Source organism: Ochotona princeps, chromosome X, assembly GCF_030435755.1.
Source record: "Ochotona princeps isolate mOchPri1 chromosome X, mOchPri1.hap1, whole genome shotgun sequence".
Taxonomy (NCBI): Eukaryota; Metazoa; Chordata; class Mammalia; order Lagomorpha; family Ochotonidae; genus Ochotona; species Ochotona princeps.
The window spans coordinates 92,256,875-92,269,219 of record NC_080865.1 but is presented as its reverse complement, the minus strand read 5'-3'; the positions used below and the strand labels follow the sequence as shown (position 1 = coordinate 92,269,219).

General features: G+C 40.3%; 1 protein-coding gene across 1 annotated transcript in view; it reads left to right on the top strand.

Annotated features, from left to right (window-relative positions):
* GPC3 (glypican 3) overlaps window positions 1-12,345 on the top strand; it is a 383,088-nt gene that overhangs the window by 196,953 nt on the left and 173,790 nt on the right. The window contains exon 3 of the mRNA XM_004587718.3: window positions 8,793-9,487. Within this exon, the coding sequence (XP_004587775.2) occupies window positions 8,793-9,487 (695 nt within the window). The remainder of the gene's footprint in view (window positions 1-8,792; window positions 9,488-12,345) is intronic.

Here is a 12,345-nt window from a genome sequence, read left to right as displayed (position 1 = left end):
AGTATCCAGCATTCTCCAACTCTCCTGCAGGCAAGTCATAGTGTTGTTTAGTGTGTTTAGTGCTTTGATGACTTGTAAGAACATTGACGGAAGCGGGAAATCATATGCCCACTTCACCAAGAACTCTTCACCAAGAGTCTCATCTTTTTGTTTCTTCCTACCAGCTGGCTCCATTTGTCATGTTATAACATAAGTCCTGGAGATGTATCCTTTCTCCCACTCCACACTCTCCGCATAGACTCAAAGCATCACCCGCCCCCACCACATACTGTTCAATTATAATGTGGAGGAAAATAATTTCAAATTTATAGGCAGTTTACTAAAGTAACAACTTGATTTTGACAAGCATAGAGCAAAGCCATATTACTGATCTTTGCTTCTGTGCCACCACTTCGCTCCCACTATGGACTTTGCCTGGAGTTCCTGGGGTGCCCCTTGTCTTCTTGCTAAATATCTTCCTGCTGTCACAGCCCATTGAGTGCACCTGAACAGCTTTATCCCTCTGTGTTAATCACACCAGCCTCATGAGTCCCCGAGCCTTCACCATCCCCGAGTTTCATGTGCCAGGCACCCCATAGGATTTAGGGTCCCAGGAAGCCTTCAGGATCCTGGCCCTTGAGTCCTGGCTCTGCATCCAGGGAGCATCTGGCCTTTTTGCAAAGGCAGGATGGATGGTCAATTAAATGCCATGGTTTTCTAGTTAGAGCTGAGATCTCATAGGTTTCTTACCCATGTCAGTAATTCTCAGAAAATACACAGTATTGACCTTCTTGATATATTTTTTTAAAAATTTCCATTTCATTGTTACTGTGAAACACTATAAATAAGCAAAAATAAGCAAAGCATTTTGTGGGAATTACTGTTCTCGTAAGCAGGTAAACTCATCCAGATTTTTCCTTTTTTGTTTTTTTGGTAGCTCATCCATGTTGGAAGATATCTAGAATATTGAGTAGGTTGAAGGTAGCTGAACAAATGACAAAAAAAAGTTTATTACTAAGAGTTGAGCCTAAGAGAAAGCAAAGACACACACATACATACACACACACACAATTTAGACTGCCTGCATTCAAACTTTGGTTCTTCTGCCTACTGGCTGTATAACCCTTTGGAACGTAACCTCTCCTAATCTCAATTTTCTTACTGGTAAAATGAAGAACCAGTATACTCAGCTGCTAAAGTGGTTCTGATAATGACATGAATTAATTCACAGAAACTGCCTGCAATACTGCCTGGCATTTGGCAGGTGATAAATTGTGTTTGTCATGGATAATGCTATGGAGGCTCGTTCCATAGTATTCCTAAAGCTAATCTTTAAGTTTTGTGCAGTAAAGAATATTTGTCCTTGAAGGACGTGGATCCAGATTGGGGGAAAACGGACTCAGAGCATCTATAGTGTCATATTTGATTGCTGCCAGTAATCACGCACCAGCATGATTGGGAGCCAGTCGTAGTTTCAGTTACCTCACCTGTGAAATTGGGATAATGTTTCCTTTAGCTCGTGTTTGCACACATGTATGCACACACATACACAGATTCACTTTCAGTGATAGAGAAGGAGGAGGAAAATTAAATTGGAACATAGATTCAAAACATCTGAAACGAGATGTTTTACAGATAAAATCAACTTTCACCAATTATGTCATGTTTGTTTAAACTGTAAAGCAATTTTCAGAAGAAACCGTAGTTTCATATTTATGTGGGACTTTATTCTTCACAAAACACGTAGGCCATCTAGTTTGTCATCACAGCTGGCTGCTGCAAGCCTTTTGCCCCTAGGGGCTATGTTGTTTACATGATTTTATTTACAATCGAGCAGATAGTCTGCATTCAGTAAATATATGCAAGATGTGTTTTGCACCAGTGCAGTCAATCTATTGAGATAGCTGAGCCTAAAGAATAGTTTTTACATTGTTTTCTGGCAAGTGCTCAAGGTCAACGATTGTACATCATCTCGGGGGGCCTTGCTAATGTGGGTGCCAAAGAAGCCTAAGTGTGGACTGCACACTGAGGAGTCTTGAGACTACAAGACAGCTCGGCAGGAGCAGCCATAGCCCGAAGCCCTGGGGCTCAGGAGCTCGGATCTCAGATCTACATCACCTTTCACAACACCTTGAAGACAGTGGGCCTCGTGGCTCTCTAGCAGACAAAAAAGGAAATAGTAAATTGTTGCAATGAGTGTTGTGTGAGTGCTTGCTGAGTGTGTGAATAATCAAGGCCTTCAGAGTTCATGTGTATGTGGAACAGGTGGTTGGGTGTACACACAGGTAAATGTTAAGCCAACTCAAGAGTACTTCGTGAGGGGAAACAGTTGGCATCTTCCAGCAACCATGGGAAAGAGGAGCCTATTTTTATAGTCACTGGAGCTTTGACTGGGAAGCTTGTGCAGAAGAATGAAACACTGTGGAAACCCATAATAACAGGTTACATACACAATTATCGCCCCAACAATGGTTCCATAAACTGCCCACAATTGACCTTTCTTAGGATATTAATTTAGTGTCTAAAAGGAAATGAACAAAGAAGCGTAAGACTGCATAAAATGTGCACAATTATTGGCCAAACTAGAACACAGATTTCCTCCAGTTATTTTGTTCTTTTAAATAACCACACATATATTGAATAGAAATACGGGTTTTTGTAAGAAAAAAATCATTACCGGGGCTCGGCAGCGTGGCCTAGTGGCTAAGGTCCTCGCCTTGATCCCATATGGCCGCTGGTTCTAATCCCGGCAGCTCCACTTCCTCTTTGTCTCTCCTCCTCTCAGTATATCTGACTTTGTAATAAAAATAAAATAAAACTTTAAAAAAAGGTATATTATTATAAAAAAAAGAAGAAAGAAAAAGTCATTACCAGAATCTTTGCTTTCAAATCTCTTTACTTATTTGAAAAACAGAGTTACACAGAAAGGGGGAGAGACAGATCTTCATCTGCTGCTTCACTCCCTGAAATGGCTGGCCCTGGGTCTGGATGAAGCCAAGTCTTGCCACATGGGTCCAGCGGCCCAAGCATGTGAGCCATTCTCTGCTGCTTTCCCAGGGCATTAGCAGGGAGTTGAAAATGTTAGAACTGTGTGACAATTGGGCATGTTTAATTTGCGATATGATTTTCTCTCTGCACTAGTGATTTCATTCATTCATTAATATGTGAAACCTTCTAGGAGGAAAAAAAAAAGAGTGAACTGAAACAGCTAAGCATTTGAACTTGAAGTGTACTGGCGAATGTCATTTCTTAGCTTTGTGGATCTTGTTGAAGTAAGAATATTTTTCAATTAGAGTGGGAATTTGATGAAATACTTGAACTACTACTTGGGATGCCAGCATCTGATATCAGAGTGCCTAGTCAGAGTCCTGGCTGCTCCACCTCTGCTCCAGTTTCCCTCTGTTGTGCGCCATGGGAAGCAGTGGGTGATGGCTGGAGTGTTTGGATCTCTGCTGCCCAAGTGAAGGATCCATAATGGACTTTAGGGCTCCTGGCTTTGGCCAGATCCAACCCTAGGTGCTACAAGCAATTAGGGAGTGAACCAGCAGGTGATGACTCCCTGCTATTCAAATAAAATAAAAATGAAAAAAAAATCCACTTTAAAAATGTATTTTCCAGGCAGCCAAGAATTGCCTGGTTTGACTGAAGTTGACAGTATGAAAAATGCTAGCCACATAGATTTTATTCTTGGTGTGTCTACAGTAAAGTGGATGTTAACCCTTAGTGGGTTCTGCAAGACAGATTGGTTTTTACTTTGGAGTTCTCCTATACTGTTCTGTGTAAGCTACATTTTTGGCTTCTCAAGGATCTTTTGTTTCTAAATCCAGTGTGAAAAGTCATTCTGAACCATGATAAAGCCAGCCTTATTAAGGACGACCTGACTTTACACTTATCAGATACACATTTGTCCCAGATTTGTAAGATGTGGTAAAAGGGTAAAAATGTAGATTGTGGAGGCATCAGAATCTGCGTTATTCGGCCAAGGACCATGACAACTGCTAAGGAAGACCGTGTTGGGCTGCTAACAAGTTCTTGACCAGGCCTGGCCATTTGTGAGTGCGGCATTGTAACAGTCACTTCTCAAACTCAAGAATACATTGTTGAAATGACACTTTGGCTTGGAGTGGTATGTAACAGTTCCTTTGTTTTTCTCTTCATTGATTTGCCTATGCATTTATTACATAAATGCCACCTTGTCCCAAAGCAATTTGAAGTGCTGTACAAAAATACGTATTGCAGAAGTAAAATACAGTGCAAGCAAAATGCCTGGACAGTCAGGTAGGAAAGTGAGATGCAGCCAGGAGAAGGTTGTGAGGCAAGATGCATGGCATGAAGCTTACTGTGCTTGATGGAGGAAGATCTTATATTTGACTCTAAGCTTTACATTAGTAAATGTAAAGAGGGGAAAATTATGAGATACATGAATCTCAGTGTCCAGGGGTTAAAGTTAACTATTCATTCAGAGAATCTAATGACGGGTAAATTGTAATAACTAATTGGGATCATGTGACAAAAGAGTGGTCAGCTATTGCAAGCCAATAATACATTTTCTAGAAGTCAGGGATAACCACTTTTTTCTAAGGACCTTTGAGTGAATAATTACAAATGTCCTCTCCTGCTTGCAACAGCCTTTGGGGAAAATCAATCAATCTGTCAACTAATGATATATGTAATAGCCCATGAAAAATAGATTTCATTCATTTGCTTATTTCTAATAATTTTTTCCTTATATTTAGAAGCCTAGTGTGTGAAACTTGAAATGCAAGACTACATACGTTTTATAGGCTGTTCATGGACCTGCCCAAATAAGTGGTTATCATTAATGGCAACTTATTTCTATGCTTGATCAATTCTAATAAAAATTAATGTGTGACCTAAAATGTCTGGAAAATCAACAGGCACTGAAGCAACATTTTTAGTATTTTCTTTATGAACTGTTTTTTTTAATGTGAAGATTTTCATGTAATCTAAGTTTGTGGTTTCTGTTTGATTTTTTAAAAAATCATTTGGCATTCACAAGTAATATTGAAATGTGTTACCTGTTTGGATGTTTTGGTCCATTAACTTTCTCCAGTGGTTTTTTGCAATTAAGATTACATTGGTGCCATATGGCATCTATTTTTTATGCTAAAACCACCCACTCATGAAAAAATGTCAAAACAAATTGAGGTAAAATACAAGGAGTGACTTAACGCTTTTCGGTGGTTCTAATTACCATATCCAGCAAGGGCCGATTTCCAAGGTGCAATTTCTCTCTCTATATATGTGTGTGAAAACCTAGTAGACTTTTTATTTATTTAGCACCCTTTTAGATTTAAAGAAAACCCATCAGATAGTGCAGAGTCCTATATGCTCCCTTTCCCCTTCCACAGTTTCCTCTACTATTAACATTTAGCAATAATATGATGCATTTGTTACATTTAATGAACCAATATTGATGTGTTGTTATTAATAGGCCATAACATGCATTAATGTTTAATCTGTGTTCCATAATTCTCTGCAATTGACAAATGGGTGACATCTCGTGTCCTGTTGGCATCTTATACAGAATTGTTTCTTCATCACTCCAGAAATATACTCCTGCACCTACTTCTCTAAATTCCCCCTCCCCTCTCAAACATTAAACGTGGTAGGGTCCATATGATCATATAGATGAACTGTACACTATGTAAGCTCTCAGACAAGTTTATTTTTGCTTAGAAATGGGCATTTCAGCTAGGTCCCTCTCTGTGACTGTTGGTGGGTGGAGAACTCATTTCTGTATATTTCTGAATAGGGTTCCTTTGTAGAGAGCTGCCAGCTTGTTGATACTATGGAAGGATATTTTGATTGGTTTCCGTTTTGGTGATTATAAATAAAGCTTCTAGAAATGTATTCTGGTGCTTTCCTTCTAGCTTCTTTGAAGATTCTGCCTTTGGTTTTCTCCAGTCTGGATAGGACAGGTCTTAAAGTACATATTTTATTATTCAACCTGTGGGTTCTCTGAACTTTCTGATTTTTGTAAAGTCCTTGGCCAAAAAATATTCAACTCTTTCTTCCATTATATTCTGTTTCTAGAATTATACTTACTTTTTTAGTTTTCTTGAGGACTTCTTCTAAAATAGCGTCTATGTCTTGCAGCCTCCTCAGTTGTAATTGACTTTTACTATACTTTGGACCTGTTGATACAGCATTAAGCTATTGGGGATGTGGAGATAATCTCTAATTTTATGATTAACCTCAATATTGTGTTGGCCTTAAGTTCTTGGGCTGTGATTTTCAGAAGGATTCCCTACTCTCATCTCCTCCCTTCTTTTTCGTTCTATTAAGCACTACAAGGAAGCCAGAGATCGGACTGTACTTAGATAAGTTTCGTTCATGCAGATGTATCAGGTTTTGGGAAAGTTGTATCTTCCAGGAACAGCACACTTTTTATCAAGAATATGTATGGTGCTTTTCAAAATTACTAGTTTTTTCCCCCTCTCCTCTATCTTAGAAGCAAGGATTTTTTCTTCTTGGATCTTCACTATGAGAACTTTGGTGGTTAAATCATGAAAGTATAGGGAGCCCCCATGAGTTTCTTACTGTTAAGCTAGTCCACAGTCAGTGAACACTAGCTGATGGAGCCATTGATTTTCAGTTGGTTCAGCTAGTGTCTTGCTTTCAAGGGTAGAAGTAATGGTATAAACGTTGGAACTGAAACCAGGAGTCTCCCAACGACCCAAGACTGAAACAGGTTTTTTATTTAGTGAGGGCTTTGGTATTAGATTCTTCGACGTTCATATTCAGGCCCTGTGATTTAAGTAGACAGGTTACCTTGTGTAAGTCACTTAACCTCTCTGAGTCTCAGTTTCCTCTCCAGTTCTTTCAAAACAGTTCCAAACATGTGATCATCTTCAAGTTAAATCAGAGGACATGTGTGGGAAAATTTGGCATAGATCTGGCATAATCCTTTCCTGCTGCTCTAGCATCCAATATGGGTGCTGGGTCATGTCCTGGCTATTCCACTTTAAATGCAACTCCAAGCTTATGGCCTGGGAAAGCAGTAGAGGGTGACCCAAAGCCTTGGGCCCCTGCACCCATGTGAGAGATCGGAAGGAAGCTCCTGGATCCTGGCCTTGGATCAGCTCAGCTCTGGCGTTTGTGGCCATGTGGGCAGTGACTGGCAATTAGACAACCTCTCTCTGTTAAAGTTAAAAAAAACCCTCCCTTTCAAATGAAAATAAATCTTTTTTTAATTATTTATTATTTAACTTCATTAATTACATTGTATTATGTGACACAATTACATAGATACTTGGGTTCTCCCCACCCCTCCCCAAACCCTCCCACCATGGTGGATTCCTCCACCTTGTTGCATAACCACAGCTCAAGTTCAGTTGAGATTCCCCCATTGCAAGCGTATACCAAACATAGAGTCCAGCATCTTATTGTCCAGTCAAGTTCAACGGCTTCTTAGGTATACCCTCTCTGGTCTGAAGACAGAGCCAGCAGAGTATCATCCCAGTCAGAAAATAAATCTTTTTAAAAAGAAGCCCATTAAAATTTCACTGATATCATTTCCCATTGCATGCCATGTCAGAAACCCAAACAGAGAATATAGGGTGCATGTTCCAGCTTGTGAGGGGTCTGGGGCAAATGGTGAGGGCAAAAACTAGTGCCCACTTCTTGCACAGATGGCTCAAGTGTCGGCCTAAATGATCTCAAGAAGCTTTAAGAGTGCAGTGTCTCTAGAAGTCTGAAAGTAGTAATAATTTGATTTTTCGAGGCTTATGGACTGTTATAATTTAGAGCATAACTGTCATGGAATTTTGCAAATTGAAGGGACATGAAAGAAAATATAAAGTTAATTTTATATATCTTGGGAAAGTGGATTGTTTTTGTTTTTGTTCTAGCTGTTTTGTTTATTGAGAAGTCTATTGTGGTTGAATTGCCTTCTCTGATTGTTTGGGATAATTTGTGTCTGGACTGTTTGTTAAGATGGTGACATTACCAGTTTCTCAAACCAGTGGCATGAATTGGGCCCTCTGCCAAAGTATTGGGGCAGCAGATGTAATCATGGATTTGTGATCTCTGTAGAGGAGATAAATCTTCTGAGCCATGTGGAAGCTAAACTTACCCATGAAGCTTAGCAGTTACCCTTCCAGATGTTCAGCTTGCAAATAGCAGAGGTGTTACTTTCAATATCAAATGTGCAGATATGTGCGTAGATTTTTTTTTTTCCCATCCAGATACCCATTCAGTGGATAGATTCCATTTCCATGTTTGGCAACCTGTCATATACCTCCCTTTAAACTTTTCTAGACAAAATATACTAACAGAATTAAATTCGTGATAGCTTTTATTCTTGGCTAAGGACTTGCTTCTCCTCTGGGGTTGAATAGGCTTAAATTGTTACGCGAGTTTAGAGAGTATGTAGTTTGTTGTCAAATATTTATCTCTGTCTAAAAATGAAATGTCCTGAAATGCAATTTCTTTTTAACCAAATAAATCAATGAGAGAAAAACAACTCCTCATTTTGCTGATTTTTAGTCAATATTTTCATGCAAGTCTGAAATGTTAACTGAATCTAGGCTTTTGTCATTTGAAATATAATTTGTATGTGTAAGGATTTATGTGTACATCATGGTCTGGGCCTCATGTTTAAAAACGAAAATTGATTTACAGGAACAAGCAGCTGCAGGAGTAGACACAATGCCGGAATTGAATGAGGGTCAATTATTTAAGGCAAATGGGACCTTAATCACCACAGTACTGGAAAAATCTCAAATTCAATTATACCTTGGATTTACATGCTTTAATTTGTGGCCATTTCTCTTTATCTCTTCTTACAGAGGCCTTTGAAATTGTTGTTCGCCATGCCAAGAACTATACCAACGCCATGTTCAAGAATAACTACCCAAGCCTGACCCCACAAGCTTACGAGTTTGTGGGTGAATTCTTCACAGATGTGTCTCTCTACATCCTCGGTTCTGACATCAATGTGGATGACATGGTCAATGAGTTGTTTGACAGCCTGTTTCCCGTCATCTATACCCAGCTAATGAATCCTGGTCTGCCCGAGTCAGCCTTCGATATCAACGAGTGCCTCCGAGGAGCAAGACGTGACCTGAAAGTATTTGGCAACTTCCCTAAGCTGATCATGACCCAGGTTTCCAAGTCATTGCAAGTCACTAGGATCTTCCTTCAGGCCCTGAATCTCGGCATCGAAGTCATCAACACTACTGATCACCTGAAGTTTAGCAAGGACTGTGGCCGAATGCTCACCAGGATGTGGTACTGCTCTTACTGCCAGGGACTGATGATGGTTAAGCCTTGTGGTGGCTATTGCAACGTGGTCATGCAAGGCTGTATGGCAGGTGTGGTGGAGATTGACAAGTATTGGAGAGAATACATCCTGTCTCTTGAAGAGCTTGTGAATGGCATGTACAGAATCTATGACATGGAGAATGTACTGCTTGGTCTCTTTTCAACAATCCATGATTCCATCCAGTATGTGCAGAAAAATGGAGGAAAACTGACCACCACTGTGAGTACCAATCTACTATTCTCAAAGGAATTGGGCCTGGTTAGGATGGCACAGACTCGCCAGCAGCAGGTGTTGATATAGAAAAATGAGAGTAGAAATAAGGAGTAGGCATGGAGGACTCAACTCACACAGCTCAGCGGAGCATTAGAATACAGGCTAGAAACTCCAAAAACCTGGCTTTGACTTCAAACTCCACCTCTTTCATTCCTGCTGCAAAACATGGGGGAGTCATTTTATCCTTCCGATCTTTAGCTTTCTGATTCATCAGATAGAGAAAATATTTTTCTTGGGTTTGGGCATTGTGGCTCAGTGAGTTAAGCTCTCACTTGGGATGCCTATGTTTTGTATTGGAGTGCTGGTTCAAATCCCAGATCCTCTGCTCCTAATCTAGCTTCCTGCTAACGCTGCTAGGAGGCGACAGATGGTGTTCCAAGCTCTAGGCTTCAGGCTGGCCTATTCCTTCATGTCGTGAGCATTTGAGGGAATGAACCAGAGGATGAAAAATAGCTTTTGATCTTTCCCTTTCTGTCACTCTTACTTTGACATAAGTAAACTAACTTTAAACAATGTTCCCTTCTAAGGGAGAACATGATAGAGTCTGGTAAGTCTTCAGTAAATGTTACATGTTATTACCATTATTATAGTGGTAGTAGTGTCTGTTATAATCCTTATAACAAGCCTATGAGATAGAAACTATTATCTCCACTTTATAAATGAGGAAATTGAAGGTTAGTAAAATTACAGCTTGCCCAAAGGGATCCAGCTATAGTTAGTGAAAGTCTAAGAACTCAGAAATTGTGATTTAGGTACTAAGTGTGGAATTTGGGTACTGCTCATTTTTCTGCTTCTGAATTCACTCTCATGGTCTTTACCATGTTTAACACATTATCATTTTGAGTAATGCTTTGAAACACAGGAGACATGGCTAGAACCCATTAAGTAAAACCTGTACTAGAACATACACAAGGGAAAATATCCATGCTCCCTGTTTTGTTTGCAGACTTGGTTCAATCAGTGTAAGCCTCATGGTATTTGTGATTGGGGAAGGACAATTCTGTGCATGAGGCAGCAGCCCTTGGTGTTGGTCACACATTCTTAAAGAACTTCAAGAGGCACCCACTTCACTGCTGATCAAAACGTACAGCCAAGGACCACAAAACAGAGCCTCCTAAGGGAGTGACTGATTCCTGAATACTGTGAGCTTTGAGGGAACAGGTGTATTGTTGAGCTCCTGCCACACCTCAGGTGCTCTGTTGGCCAGTTGTCATAACAGTATTTCACAGTTGCTGTGAAATGGGGCCTACTTTGTCCAAAATGGGAAAGCCAGTTAAGTGATAGGAGCTGAAAGTTAAATGCTGGCTTGCTTGGCTTGGTTGAGTCATGTCCGTAACTTCTGCAGAGTGCTGCTCTTGTGTACTTTGAGCCGTTGCTTATCCAGAATACAGACGGAAATCAGGCCATCGATTCTTGTCTGAAAACTCAACAAGGACAAAATGATAGGGGTAATTTCTTTCTTTGGTGAGTTAAACTACAAAGGAAGACCAAAATGATGTAAGCCTTGGCATGGCTACTTATGGAATGGCTCTAATTGCCTGGTTTACAATCTCAGCTGTTGAAAATGCATTTACTGAGAAAATAGTTTATAGTAAAATGAGCAGTAAAGTCTGCTGTAACAATGGTCTTCTTTGGTGGCTAATTATTCCCTTGACTGCTTTTTAATTTGAGGTCAGGTTCTAGGATTTTATGCCAAAATAAATCTCATGGAACTAGAAAGACAAAAAGCACATTCAATGTTCGTTCACCTAAAGGTCTGAGGGTCCACTATGTGTCAGACACAAAGCAAGTGATCCAGAGGTATGGAAGTGTCTCTAGGAAAAGGAAAAATTAAGCTGACAATAATAAAGATAGGGTGTGAAAGTTTCAAAGACATGCATATCTATATCCTCAGGTGCTTTTTCCTCCCAGTGTCAGCTGGGAACCTGGCAACATATTGGTAGCTCTGGTCTGATCAGGTGCTAGACACGAAGGTTAGTAAACATTGCTTATGGCACTTAGATGCTGGATAGTCACAACTACCCAAGACATGGTTTAACTCGTGTAAATGTCACAGTCTGGTTGGCAGACAGATGTGTAACTGAATAAATTTCACTATGGCGAACATTTCACTATAATGTGAATGTCAGAAGTGCCTTGAGAGATTCGCTAGCCCAATCCCACTGATTTGAAAAAATTGAAGTTCAGGGAGGCTTTGCTCAAACTGCTAGAATTAATGGAAGGTCCGGAAGTGGAAAGCGGAGTTGTCTGCTGCTGTGATCTAATCATCATTCTGCCCTACCTGTCTGTCCTGCATTAGACCTTTCTAGGCTTTCACTCTACAAATTGCATTTGCATTTTGCAGAGACATAGTGAACCTAAATAAAATTAATCTTTAGTTTTTCTGAGCTTGCCTTGTAGGTGCATGCATGTCTGTGTGCATATGTATATGTGTGTGTGTTCATGTGCAGGCTCGTGCATGTGCAGCCTTGGTGCATTTGTAGCATTTGTGCAAGGGGAGTACATTTCATGTCATTATCATTCAGAAGGAAAGGCCTTGGCTGTCAGGAGGTGCTCAGTGATGTAGTCCCTTTCTGTTTTGGCCATTAAGGACTCAATTGCTCCCAGCTCGCAGCTGCTGTTATGAGAGCGTAAAGTCAGCCATCCGCAGGGAATGCCTGAGCTAAACCATATGTAGACTCTGCCTTGTTCTTGTTTTACGATCACTGAGTCTAAATAATATGTACCAAATGGTGGGGAGCAGGGATCAGTGGCCAGGTGTGATCCTGCCCATGTTATGTGTGGGGCAGAAGAAAGGAGGTGAG